The sequence below is a fragment of the Linepithema humile genome, chromosome 5 (assembly GCF_040581485.1).
Source record: "Linepithema humile isolate Giens D197 chromosome 5, Lhum_UNIL_v1.0, whole genome shotgun sequence".
Taxonomy (NCBI): Eukaryota; Metazoa; Arthropoda; class Insecta; order Hymenoptera; family Formicidae; genus Linepithema; species Linepithema humile.
Genome location: NC_090132.1, coordinates 12,569,731 through 12,583,625, shown reverse-complemented (window position 1 = coordinate 12,583,625; position 13,895 = coordinate 12,569,731). Strand labels below are relative to the sequence as shown.

The 13,895-nt window shown below is 42.5% G+C and overlaps 2 protein-coding genes and 1 long non-coding RNA gene across 3 annotated transcripts; 1 reads left to right on the top strand and 2 right to left on the bottom strand.

Annotated features, from left to right (window-relative positions):
* Positions 1 to 5,958: 5,958 nt before the first annotated feature.
* LOC137000166 (uncharacterized) lies at positions 5,959 to 6,522 on the bottom strand. Its single transcript, XM_067356117.1, has one exon. The coding sequence runs from the start codon at positions 6,520 to 6,522 to the stop codon at positions 5,959 to 5,961; it is 564 nt and encodes a 187-aa protein (XP_067212218.1).
* A 14-nt stretch (positions 6,523 to 6,536) lies between these two features.
* Positions 6,537 to 7,361, bottom strand: LOC137000165 (uncharacterized). The gene has a single exon (XM_067356116.1). The coding sequence runs from the start codon at positions 7,359 to 7,361 to the stop codon at positions 6,537 to 6,539; it is 825 nt and encodes a 274-aa protein (XP_067212217.1).
* Positions 7,362 to 8,774: 1,413 nt separating this feature from the next.
* LOC136999922 (uncharacterized) lies at positions 8,775 to 13,119 on the top strand. Its single transcript, XR_010890204.1, has 2 exons — positions 8,775 to 9,564; positions 9,664 to 13,119. It is a non-coding gene; the product is annotated as an uncharacterized lncRNA (long non-coding RNA).
* The last annotated feature ends 776 nt before the right edge of the window (positions 13,120 to 13,895 follow it).

Here is a 13,895-nt window from a genome sequence, read left to right as displayed (position 1 = left end):
CGCATTAAAATACAAGCTCTAAGATACCTGTATCTATTTTTATTAGAACCACGTAGTCCAAAAACATACGGATTTTTTTGTGGCACTTCGGCTTCTTTACGAAATTGTAAAATCGTGTTAATACATTTCAGCATTTCATTCGTCAATAATACAGGCACGGTACGTCCCAATTTCCCTCTTATGCAGAATCGACTATAATTTTCTGCTATTTTTTTATTCTCTTCTGATAATGATTCATATATGTCGCTATACATGTTTTTATTTATTCTTTCACAATGTTTAAAATCTTCGATAAGTATTCGCTCTATTTCTCCTGCCCGTCGTCTATTGAATACATGGATTGAAGTTAGTGTTACCTCTGCTAAAGAAACCCAATTTTCATAAGAAAAAGACTTTTTTAATGTCATGTAAGTCTCTTTTCTTACTTTTTCCAAATGCTTATACAATTTTTTAATATCTTGCATTGACGGGAGATTCATCTTTTTACGTCTTTTGTGCGCTGACTGTGTTTCGATGACAGTTTTATTAACACTTGTTCCAATATCTACGACTAAAAGCTTCAAAAAATCTTTTACTAATTTCTTTTTCTCTGAAGCATCTGTCTTTATGTATTCTATAATAAGTAGATTTCCCACATGTTTAAGCAATGTAGATAAATTAGCCGTTACCGCTGGAGTTTTATAAACATTTTCTTCCTTATCGTATCCTGCTACTATATTTATTGCGGAAATACAATCGTCGTACACTCTCGGATGATAGAGTGACTTGAAATCTTTAATACTTGTATTTATTTTTCTTAATGCTAAAAGGAATCGACCAAGAAGGCGCAATCTTGCGCGTATCATATCGTGCTGGTGTTGTGCTGTATATTTGATACATAGTTTATTTGCATATAATATTATCAATTCATCATATCGTATAATCCTTGTTACTTCGTCCTCCCTCATTACTGGAAATACTGTTTTCGCTAATGTTTCACTTGCCAAATGGTGTATTCTGCAAGTTATTCTTCTGCCCATAATCATGATGCACTTATTTTTGCTGAAATCTTTTTTAAGGCACTTTCGAGAATGATGTCGTATAGTTTGTTTTGTAAAAAAACCTTTACATTTTCCACATGCTATAAAGTCTGTAGCAGACTTATTATATTTTTCGTTAGAACGTCTGCATACGATAAGTTTTCCATTGTTAACTTCTGAGTTTGTGTTAAATTTGAAATTACCATTTTTACGAATAATATCTATTATTTTTCTTCTTTCCGGATTGCCTTTAGATAACATGGCAAATTTTTTAACTTCAGGCTCTTTGCGGTGTACAATTTCCAAGTGGCGCGGAAGTTGTGTTTGTAATTTCGAACAGAAATAACAATAGTTTTGTTTTAGCGCTTTTGTATTAGACTTTTCTACATACATATCTTCATCGTTGCATGCAGATATAATATTTCCTATCGAGACATCTCCACTTGATACTGAGGCCACAGTTGTATTTAAAACTACTTTCTTTTTCTGTTGTAATTTTTTGTTGTAATTATATTCCAGTGAACGTAGTTCATCTTCAGATGGCAAATACTCCGATTCACTGCTATTTTTCTTGTCAACGTTATCTAAGATATAAAAGTATATTAAGTGAATACATACAGCTGGGGATAACATATAGCTGTAATGTCCTTGATCTGGATGCATCTTATAATAGCAGAAATATAAATATTTGCTTATATTTTTATTGTTGTTTTTTCGAAATTTTTGAAATATGATATTGTAAATATATTACAAAAATTTTACAGAAAACTATATACAGGGTGAGTCATCAAATGTTAGCTCCTTAAATAAATCCTAAAATACTTGCTATATGAAAAAATTGTTCCACAAAAGTTGTATACCCTATCCGGTATAATATTTTTTTACTCAGCGTTGGATACTTTATCAAAATCCGGAAAGAAATGTTGGGCATTCCATTATAAAAATTGAAGGTGACCTTTGTATCTCTCGATAAAAAGCAAGATAGCAAAAAAAATGATTATTGTACTATATGTATTTTTGATACCATGCAACTTTTGTTTGAATAAGTTTTTCATATAGCAAGTATTTTACGATTTATTTAAGGAGCTAACGTTTGATGATTCATCCTGTATGTCAGTGTCCCATGGGAAGTTGTTGAAACTAATTAGCTATTATTTTTAAATGCATATAGGAAGCAGGAAAAATATAATACTTTCTAACAAAGGACATTTTGCAGTTTTATCTACATATAAACTAAAGACAATATTTTTATCATTAAATAAACGTTTATAAAAAATGCCAAATATCGCTTATTTTAACAATATATATTTTTGAAATGTGCATTGTCAGAATTATAACAAAAATAAAGTTATAATTTCTCTTCCGGAAACTATAACTATAACTGTAACTTTTGTTACATAAAATTTTTTATAATTTTCAAAAGCGACTTAATTTTTCTTACAATTCTAATGGTATGCACTTCGAAAATACACACTATGGGCGTATGGCCTAATGGATTGTGTTCGACTTGGTTGAAATTATGAAACCAATTTCTTAGAAAAATATAATTTATTTTTCCTCGTCAGAGAAGTAGAGTAAATGTACAAGTTTTGTTTGATTTGATTGATTGCGCCAGAGGCGCTTTCTCGGCAAAAGTGTAAGGCCGAGAGTCAAAAGAAAAATTGACGGGCGCGGTAAGAAATTACCGGCCGCGTCTTAGTGTGTTGAACGGGTCCTAAAAAGGACGGTTCAATTGAGTTAGCTCGTTGCAGCCCCTTTCCCGGCGTCGGTGGAACTCCGTTCGGGAAATGGTCTTCCGTCTGACAACTGCTCTCTGAGCAGGCTCTGAGCGGTGAAGTCTGTACTGCCACGGAACGAGTTTCTGATGTGATGGTGGTAGCAACCGTCTCGGCTCTCGGAATTGCGGATTGCTCCGTGTACCGAGGAGAGAGAGGTCTCCGAATTCGGATGTCGCCTTGTGTAAGAGTGTCCCTTGGTGGTCGAGTCAACCGGACGCAGAACTCTAGTGGAATTAACTTCCAAACTAGAGACTGAGGAGGTGACGGCGAAAGTGGAGTATCCGCGGGCCGCTTGGTTGAAATGTGCGGCCGATGCTGGGACTCTGTTTTCTTTTTACGCGCCTTGCGAGGCAGCGTGAGGAAAACTGCGAGACTATGTGTCTCTGGTTAGATTCTGCCGAGGCAGAGTACGACTCAGTTCAAGGGCCCTGGAGAGAGCTCGCCTTGAAGCGAGTGAGTGAGTAAAGATCTGCGGAGCAGCTCTTTTATATCCCTTCGATCGAAGCTTGATCGCGAGAAAGCTCTTCACCGCCTGCGCAACCTGGTGGTGTCTCCGCAAGCTCATAATCGTAGACGGCCTGCGGCACGTAGCGGCGCCGCGGCGTATTATACCGCGTCAGTGCAGCGGTGTGGCGGTGAGCCGCCACAGGACCCCCTTGGCAGTTTTTAAGCCTGGAAACGCACGGTTGGTTTTGAAGTTCTGCCGCTCCTCGTCTTGTTGGTTGCGGAGGGCTTTGGTTGGTCGGCTGGTGTTGGTTCGATTGGCTGCTCATCGTCGTCCAACGTGTAAGCCGGTTTCAATCGGTCAATCGAGACGTTGATTGGCTTGCCGTTGACCAATAGCCTATAGACTTTGTCGTTTCTGCTTAAAACGTTAAATGGTCCGTCGTATGGTTGCTGTAACGCTCTGGTCGGGCAATCGTGTCTGACGAAAACTTTTTCCGATGTGGCCAGGTCCTTGTGTACGAAGGTGCTGCGGTGGCCATGGCGTCGTAAGTGTGGACGGAGTTTGTTCATTTTTTCTTGTAAATGACGGACAAACTCGTCCGTTGGCTGCTCGTTACTGGTTTGGTCCAAAAATTGTCCGGGAATCCGAATGGTCTCTCCGAAAACTAATTCTGCTGGTGTGGCTCCGATGTCCTCTTTTACTGCGGCGCGGATGCCTAATAAAATGACTGGAAGAATTTGCGTCCATGCTTCCGTTTCGTGGCTTTTGATAGCCGCTTTGAGTTGCCGGTGTAGTCTCTCTACCATGCCATTGGCTGCCGGGTGATACGCGGTAGTTCGGATGTGTTGCGATCCGGTCAGTCTGGCCAATTGCTTAAATAGTTCCGACTCAAACTGCCGTCCCTGGTCCGTGGTGATTCGTGCCGGCGCTCCGAAACGCGCAATCCAGTTTTCGAATAAGAGGCGAGCCATCGTTTCTGCGGTGATGTCGGACATCGGGTATGCCTCTGGCCATCGTGTGAACCTGTCAATGATTGTGAGGCAGTATTTCTTCCCTCGAGACGAAGGTAAAGGTCCGACGATGTCCATATGTATATGCTGGAACCTGCTGGTAGGCCCCAAGTAATTTCCTGTTGGTGAAACGGTGTGTCGGTGGACCTTTGATTTCTGGCAGGGAACGCAAGCCTGCGCCCATCTGCGGCAATCCTTTTTTATTCCGGTCCACACGAAGCGCTGCGTGATTAGTTTGACGGTGGTTTTTATCCCGGTGTGCGCAAGTCCGTGCAAATGCTTAAAGATTTGCTTTCGGAATTGTTGCGTGACGTATGGTCGTGGGATGCCCGTCGATGTATCACAAATCAGCTTGATATCCGTGCCGGGAATTACGGTTTCTTTAAGCTGCAACTTCGTATTCCCTTGAAGTAATGCTTGTATCTCGGCGTCGTCTTTTTGTGATTTTGCGAGCTCTGCAAAATTTACTGCTTGCTGGACAGCCTGCGTCCTCGATAGTGTGTCTGCTACGATGTTATCCTTTCCCGCCACGTGTCTGATGTCGGTTGAATACTGCCCGATCAGCTCCAAGTGCCGTGTCTGCCGCGGTGAGCTCTGCAAAGGATCTTTTCGAAATGCATACACGAGCGGTTTGTGATCCGTGTAAATGATGAACTCCCTTCCTTCTAACCAGTGCCGGAAATGCTTGATTGCTGCGTATATCGCCAAGAGCTCTCGGTCGTACGGACTGTACTTCTGCTGCGCGGTGGTCAGCTTTTTGCTGAGGAACGCCACCGGTTGCTGTCCGAGTTTTCCATGCTGGTGGATTACTGCTCCAATTGCGAAATCTGAGGCGTCGGTTGTTAAGGAGAGTTCTGCTTTCTGGTCCGGATGTGCCAAGAGCGTTGCCCGTGCAAGGCTTTCTCTGCACGTTTCAAACGCTGCTTCTCGTTCTGCGCTCCATTCGATTGGTGTTTTCCCTGGTCTGTTCCCTTTTAGCGCGTCATTCAAAATTGCTTGGTCTATGGCCGCTCCCGGAATGAATCTCCTGTAGAAATTTAAGGTTCCGAGAAACTGCCGCAGCTGCTTGACGGTGATCGGTTTTGGAAATTTCCGAATGGCCTCGACTTTTTCCGGTAGTGGTTGCGTTCCTTCTGCTGAGACTTGGTAGCCCAAAAATGCTACGGTTTCTCTTCCGAACACGCATTTTGCTGGGTTTAGTTGTATTCCGTACTTGCTGAGTCTCTGGAACAAAACTGTTAAGTGTGTTTTATGTTCGTCTACGTTGTGAGATGCTACCAGGATATCATCAATGTAGGCGTAGCAGAAATCGAGTCCGCGTATCACCTCATTGATGAATCTCTAGAACGTTTGCGCTGCGTTTCTCAAGCCGAAAAGCATTTTGAGAAATTCGAACAGACCGAACGGTGTGGTGATTGCCGTTTTTGGCACGTCTTCAGCGTTTACTGGAATCTGGTTGTAAGCTCTAACCAGATCCAGTGTAGAGAAAATTGTTTTCCCGTGAAGAGCCTGTGTAAAGTCCTCGATATGCGGAATCGGGTATCTGTCCGGCACCGTTCGGTTGTTGAGCTTCCTGTAATCGCCGCATGGTCACCACGTGCCACCTTTCTTCGGTGCCATATGCAATGGTGAGGCCCATGCGCTCTTGGACGGCGCGATTACTCCTTCTTGCAGCAAAAGATCGAATTGCTGCTTCGCTTCTTTTAATTCTCCGGCGCCAGTCTCCTCGGCCTGCATGCTTCCGGTGGTCCCGGTGTTGTCTCGATGTAATGCATCGTTGAGTGCGGCGCGGATTCCGTCTTTCCGGTTGGTCTAGTGAGCTGTGGAAATTCAGCCAATAAGGCGTGAAAAGCTGTTTCCTGCAGTAACGTCTTAATTGATGTTTGTCCGGTTCTGCTCTGCAGGCTGTTTGTGGCCAATCCCGTCGTAGCGTCCAAAAGTTTGCCTCTCCTTACATCCGGCAGGAGATGGAAGTGCCCGAGGAAATTGGAGCCGATGATTGGCTGTGTGACGTCAGCTACGATGAATTTCCATTGGAAGGCGCGCCTCAATCCGATATTGAGCTGAAGCGCGATCCACCCGTAAGTGTGAATGACAGTTCCATTGGCTGCAAACAGGGCTTGCGTTGCTCCGGACATCCGTCCGCGTACCATCGAGCGCGGGTAGACACTTATGTCTGATCCCGTGTCGATGAGGTACCGAACTTTCGTTTGTCGCTCGGTTATTACAAGGCGGCAAGGTTTCGGGTCCGGGCCGTCTGCCGCCATTGATTCCGGACCGTCTAGTTTTCCGTTTTGTCCTTCTTCTTCTCCTTGTATGTACATGGCTCTGTACACTTTCTAGCCTTGCTGCCGAATCGCCGATGGAAAAAGCAAAACTCGCTGTCTTCTTCCGAATTTGATTTCGTCCGGCTGCAGCTGCGCGATCTGTGGCGCTGCTGTTTGTGGCGGTGCTCCTGCCGGCCTAATCGCGTGTTGAGTGCCGCGACCTGCTTAACCAATGCCTGTATCTGGTCCTCGAGCGAGCCGGTAGGTTTCGATTTCGTCTCCTTAGGCTTGTCCAATACTGCCACTGTTCGGCATGTAACTTCGTAAACGCGGTCGGCCTGTTCCGCCACGTCCTCGAGAAGATCGTCAGCTCGAGTCGCTAAAATAATCTGCATCTGGGCCGGTAAACGCCCCAGCCATAGCGTGCGCAGGAGTTGATCGGGCACGGCGTTGCCCGCGAGCGTCCTTAGATGGCGCAGGAACTGCGATGGCTTTCGGTCGCCTAGTTCCTCTTGCTCCAGTAATTGGCGGATGCGATGTTCCTGCGAGTCGCTCAGCCTTTGGATGAGTGCCCTTTTTACGGCTTCGTATTTCCCGCATGTCGGAGGATTCGTTATCACGTCTTTGATTTCCTTGATGTATTTCGTCTCGATTTGCGAGATTGCGTATGCGTATTTGGTTGAATCCGACGTGACGGCGCTCAGCAGGAACTGGCTCTCTAATTGGGCGAACCATAATTCTGGTTCCTCCGGCCAAAAAGGTGGTACTCGCACCGATACTCTGCCGATTTGTGCTGCGTCGGCGCCTGGCATATCGCCGGCCTTCTCTGATTGGCTCATTTGTTTTAACCAGTCGTCGGGGTCACCAGTTTATGGGCGTATGGCCTAATGGATTGTGTTCGACTTGGTTGAAATTATGAAACCAATTTCTTAGAAAAATATAATTTATTTTTCCTCGTCAGAGAAGTAGAGTAAATGTACAAGTTTTGATTTGATTGATTGCGCCAGAGGCGCTTTCTCGGCAAAAGTGTAAGGCCGAGAGTCAAAAGAAAAATTGACGGGCGCGGTAAGAAATTACCGGCCGCGTCTTAGTGTGTTGAACGGGTCCTAAAAAGGACGGTTCAATTGAGTTAGCTCGTTGCAGCCCCTTTCCCGGCGTCGGTGGAACTCCGTTCGGGAAATGGTCTTCCGTCTGACAACTGCTCTCTGAGCAGGCTCTGAGCGGTGAAGTCTGTACTGCCACGGAACGAGTCTCTGATGTGATGGTGGTAGCAACCGTCTCGGCTCTCGGAATTGCGGATTGCTCCGTGTACCGAGGAGAGAGAGGTCTCCGAATTCGCCTTGTGTAAGAGTGTCCCTTGGTGGTCGAGTCAACCGGACGCAGAACTCTAGTGGAATTAACTTCCAAACTAGAGACTGAGGAGGTGACGGCGAAAGTGGAGTATCCGCGGGCCGCTTGGTTGAAATGTGCGGCCGATGCTGGGACTCTGTTTTCTTTTTACGCGCCTTGCGAGGCAGCGTGAGGAAAACTGCGAGACTATGTGTCTCTGGTTAGATTCTGCCGAGGCAGAGTACGACTCAGTTCAAGGGCCCTGGAGAGAGCTCGCCTTGAAGCGAGTGAGTGAGTAAAGATCTGCGGAGCAGCTCTTTTATATCCCTTCGATCGAAGCTTGATCGCGAGAAAGCTCTTCACCGCCTGCGCAACCTGGTGGTGTCTCCGCAAGCTCATAATCGTAGACGGCCTGCGGCACGTAGCGGCGCCGCGGCGTATTATACCGCGTCAGTGCAGCGGTGTGGCGGTGAGCCGCCACACACACCATTAAAATTAACAAAATTTGACATTTTTTAAATAAATGTTTATTTAATGATAAAAATATCCGTCTTTAGCTTGTGTGTAAATAAAACTGCTAAATGTCTTCTATTAGAAGATATTTTACTTTTCTTGATGTTGATATGCATTTTAAAAATGACAATTAATTTCAACAGCTTCCCATGAGACACTTTGTATTATCCGCGATCATTCGTTCTGCCTTAGATCTAGTGAAGCAAGTTCAAAGAATATGCCTATTCTATTTGCAAGATTTATATATGTATAAATGGCCCTCATATCAATCTTGTATGTAAATCAGAGTAGACATCCTTCGGACTTACTTTACTAGATCTAGGATGGAACAAGTCATTAATCATAAATGTATATAACTTTGAACACTATAAGTAGCTATACTATGGGGGTTCTAACCCATGGGGCAATGAGGGGGGTGCGGGTGAAGAGGGGAAGAGGGGTATCGGATAACAGTGGAGGGGGTAATAACGTCATCGTTTTTGGAGGAGAGGGGGTAAATGTGGAGTGGTAGGGGTATCAGATTACAATAATTTCCGGAAGATAAGGATTGTTAATACAAATCGCGAGATAAGGATTCCCGGAAAAGATAAGGATTGTTTTTGGAAAGAGAACTGTTTACATCCTATGGTTTTTTTCTACACATCAAAGTAGAGCGCCATGTTGTTGGAATCGCAATGTTTATAGTATGTAGGTTCGTGCAGGTTTACGTCATGGATTGCGTCATCGCTGTATTTTAGAACAAAAGCCCATAGCAACAGGCAGCCACGTCAACATTTTTCGGCGCCATGTTGTTAGATTTCAATTTTGTATGCAACAAAATAATTCCCGGAAGAGATAAGATGAGGATTGTTAATACAAATCGATAGTTTTAATCAGTGTCGTGTGCAACAAGCGGGTATATAAGGCCCGCGAAGAACGAGTGGTATAACAGTCGAAATGTTCATCGCGCTATTGGACGAACGTGACATTCTGAGCTTGTCCGCGGAGCAATTAGAAATCGTGCCGAAAGTGATTCTTATAAAAAACTTTGCTAGGTTTGTGGATCACGTGTGGGATAGGCTACCGGATCATTTAAGAGCGGATCCGGAAGTGCAAGGTTATCGTCGGTGCTCGTTGCACTACAACCAGTCGTGGCAGCGTGACCACATCGACGGGCCCCCACCGTACAGGAAAGATTGCACTCTGTGCAAACTGAAATAGGTAAAGTACACATTTTTAAAATATCTTTAATACACATTTTTCGAATGCGTAATAACTAATTGGATATTTTTTTGTTTTAATAATTTTTATTTATTACAGAGATGGAAGACAGTCTCGCCTTACGAGAGGAAAATCTGAGTACTCTCACAGATTGGTTAACAACATGTCGGGAATGTAGAAGGAAGTATAAAAGCAGTGAGGAAATAATTGAAAAGTATACAACATTTCCTGCATTCATTAAACCATATATTCCGGATACTATATTTCGACAACAATTTATCGAATGGACGAGTGAAATTGACGACAGTGTACTAGAATATTCCGAGGAGGAATTTTCGACGTTTTTAATAGAATCTATCCTGCCGATATTGATGGAAAAGTTGTGCTCGTTATGCGCTCAGGATAGTCTAATATCAAGGATCTCTTCACACTATTATGACTACATATATTATATGATACCGAAGCAGTATAAATCAGCGATACTGGAAAAAATTAGAAAAATGCATCCAGAGAAGGTGCCGACATCGATACATTTGCACAAAGTACACACAACTCCTCAACATCAAACATCGATCGTACACATTTTGCAGAACCGGGAGAACGGAGTATGCAACACCTCGGTGCAAGAAAAGAATGAACAATGTTTTTGCAGAACCGGGATAACGGAGTATACAACACTGAACCATGTATGCGGAACTAATTATTTTTAATAAATATTATTTATCAATAAAATAATTTGAATTATTATTCCTGTGCCTCATCTTATTCACTGACCTATCCTACTGCGAGATAAGCGCGCGCGTCATGTTACACTACACGATAGAAGGAAACGAGCGGACCAGTGACTATCATTTTTTTTCTTTTAATTGTGGCGAATAATATAGAGTGAATTATTTAAGTTATGCATTTATTCTAAACACCAATAATATACTTATGTTTTCTTCTTAATACAAATTATCCGCGGTAAAAATATAAATTTAATAGGAACTCTAATCTAAACTTAATATATAATTTAAGGATGGTAGGTGAAAGGAGAAAAAATTGCAATAAGATTAGTATTAACAAATTTTATTCATATTTTTTTTCATCTATACATTTTTTACAAAAAAAAAAAAAATTGTTTCAACCGAGCCTTTAACGCCTTTCACGATTACGAGGAGGGACGGGAGGCGCTTGAGTCGTTCTCGGACGAGGCTCGACCACAGCTATCGGCTTGTGGTACACTCCGCAATCCTTACACTTCTCGTATTCGGAATTTTTTCTATTCTGATCACGCTCCATTTTTCTATACTTTTTTCTCCACCGCGTGCACACTTTGAACTGATAAATTTCTCTCTTCCGCACACCTTATATACAGCTCGACGCAAAAACGTCAATTTTGCTGTAGTAATAAACGTTAAAAGACGTTTGATAGATGTTAAAAGTGGTTTAAGTAATGTTGAAAAGATGTACAAAAGATGTTAAAAGTTGTACGTAAGACGTTCAACAATACGTTAAAAGATATACGATAGACGTTCGATATAGGTTCAAAGACGTACGATAAACGTTGAATAAATGGAAATATGATACGCTGGCCTACCGCCTATCGTCCTAGCGAAACCTTAGATCCACGATTACTGTTCCTCGAAAAGGAAATGCTACTGTCGAGCGAGTTATCTCGTCTTCGACATATTATTGTAAACTATAGTGGATATCGATACGAATGTTAGTTAGCGACGAATAGCTTAGCACCTATCGTCCTAGCGAAACCTTAGATCCACGATTACTGTTCCTCGAAAAGGAAATGCTGCTGTCGAGCGAGTTATCTCGTCTTCGACATATTATTGTAAACTATAGTGGATATCGATACAAATGTTAGCTATCTGTGAACATAATTAGATTATAATAAGATTTAGCGGCATCTTTGATGTAAGGGTATATAAGCTGGGATTAACTATTGCATCGACGTATTAACTTCTCAAGGCTCGAGTGGAACGTAGGAAATCATCCGGGAGCTGGTTATTCGTTTTAAAAATGTCTAGTTTGCGGAAAATTATTGATTCGTGTTTGCGATTGGCGTGTAACTTAAACGGGCTATACATCGATAATTATTTATCATCGTTATCCGACAACGACGATAATAATTATGCGGTATTCGCAAAGTTTGCGGGTGCGTGCCCTAGTGCGGTGCTCGCGGTTTTATTCCGTTTGGGACATTTTTCGATTTATCTGCAGCTCTTGATTATTGCTGGCGAAATAATCGAGACAAGGCGAGCGTTCAACGACAACGAGGAAGAGGATGTGGGAGGCTATATCATCAGGCTGTCGAATTGCTATCATGGTGCGGTAAAAAATGGTAAGTTTCTATTTTTTTTTGTATTATGAATATTAAAATAAAGTTTTAAAAAATTAAAATCATTTTTTTTTTTTTTAGGAACGCTACAACATTCAACACCTAAAAAAACCATGGTGGTGGAGGGTGTGGTGCGTGGTACGCGTCAAAACCGTGACGAGCGAGCTACTCGACGTCTCGGGGTAAGACGTCGAGCAGATACCTCGCCTGAGGCCGGACCCTCGTGTAAGTCGCTGTATACATTATTTATATGAAATAACAGCATCGATTTTATATTAGGAAATTTTACAAAAAAAAAAAAATTAATGTTTCAGCTCGCGCTCGAATTGTTCTAACGCCTGAGCTCGTCGATCTCGCGAGCGACGAAGCCGGACCCTCGTGTAAGTCGCTGCATACATTATTTATATGAAATAAAATAACAGCATCGATTTTATATTAGGAAATTTTACAAAAAATTTAATGTTTCAGCTCGCGCTCGAATTGTTCTAACGCCTGAGCTCGTCGATCTCGCGAGCGACGAATCGACGAGCTCACTTCGCGAGGAGGAGGAAGAGCAGGAAGAAGAATTACAGACTGAGGAAGAGGAATTACAGACTGAGGAAGAGGAGAGGTATTATGAAGGAGGGGATGAGGAAGGCTACGCGCAAGACGGATGGGGAATGGGTGACAGAGGTAAGAAAGATTGAAAATTTTTACAGTTACTTTTATGCTCGAATTTTATTTTTTTTAAACAATAAAATTTTCACAGGATACAGCCCCCCTGTGATTTCTTACTCTCCCGATTACAATTATCAAACGGGGGAGTAAAGTAAAAAGAAGAAAATCGAGAGGTGAGTTGATTTAACACTACAAATTTTTTCGATTTTATATTTTCATACTCAAATTTTTTTTTAATTAATTCATTAATTTTTAATTTTGACTTTTTGCAGTTCAAACAGTGGTGGTGGAGAAGAAGAGTCGGAGGAAAACTTGGTCGGGCGAGGTTCCTGCGGCGCGCTTTCGAAGTCGTCGGTTTCACCAGTCGATTCCTCGCGAGGAAAGAACAGAGGAAACGAGGCAAGCGGAGGGATATCGATGCGGCGGCGGTGGAAAGGCGTCGGAAAAACATTTTTTATACAATTGAAAAAATTCTGTTCGCTCAAATGTACATATATTTTTTTTAGTTTTTTAATAAATATTATTTATATTAAATAAATTAATTTTTCATTTTTTTTTTTTTTTTTTTTTTCTTTCCCCATCCTATTCAACGTCCTATTTTACTGCGAGATAAGCGATAGACCATATTATATGGTGGATTATGTGATGGGTAAAAGGTGGAATAAAAGTCATACGAGTGTGATACACATCATTTTATTAGCATAAATCATAGTTGTTTTATACGTTTGTTACGCTCAAACCACCACTTGTACAATTTGCAAACATTCCGCATAGCGCAATGTCTCGTGTGATACGCGCAGCGCAAGGTTCCGATTACATCCAAGTTCGTCAGGCGTGCGATATCTTCGTAATCCGCATCTATTGTTTCAATCTCTACATCATCTTCCAAAATCTCGCACAACCACTTTTTCTTCTCGAGTCCTTTCACGTATATCAGAGACGGTTCCGTACCAATGGCATTGTTGATAAGACTTTTCATCTGACTGTACGAGACGTGTCCATCTTCCCATCGGAAGCCGTGGTGGTGTATCCGTAACCAACACGCCAGCGATTTTTCCGATTTCGTCAACAGATACCACGGTACGTGTTCACGAAATACGTAATGAGATAACGTTTCGCCATCGCGAAGTACCGCTACCTCTTTCACGATAAAAATGTTGTTGAACGCGTAACCTTGCAGATCGACGAAAATTGGTACGTCAGACATCATCGTCGACCGTCGGAAAACTGACATGTCCGCGTACGCATCTCCAATTTATAAAAAAAAAATCATACGAGTCTGCGCACAATGTTGTTCAGCGAATTATATTCGACCATTCGATCGTGTATAATGAGACAATAA

Excerpts from the sequence above, each read along its gene's own strand:
- LOC137000166 (XM_067356117.1), bottom strand. The coding sequence starts at position 6,522 with ATGGCGGCAGACGGCCCGGACCCGAAACCTTGCCGCCTTGTAATAACC.
- LOC137000165 (XM_067356116.1), bottom strand. The coding sequence starts at position 7,361 with ATGAGCCAATCAGAGAAGGCCGGCGATATGCCAGGCGCCGACGCAGCA.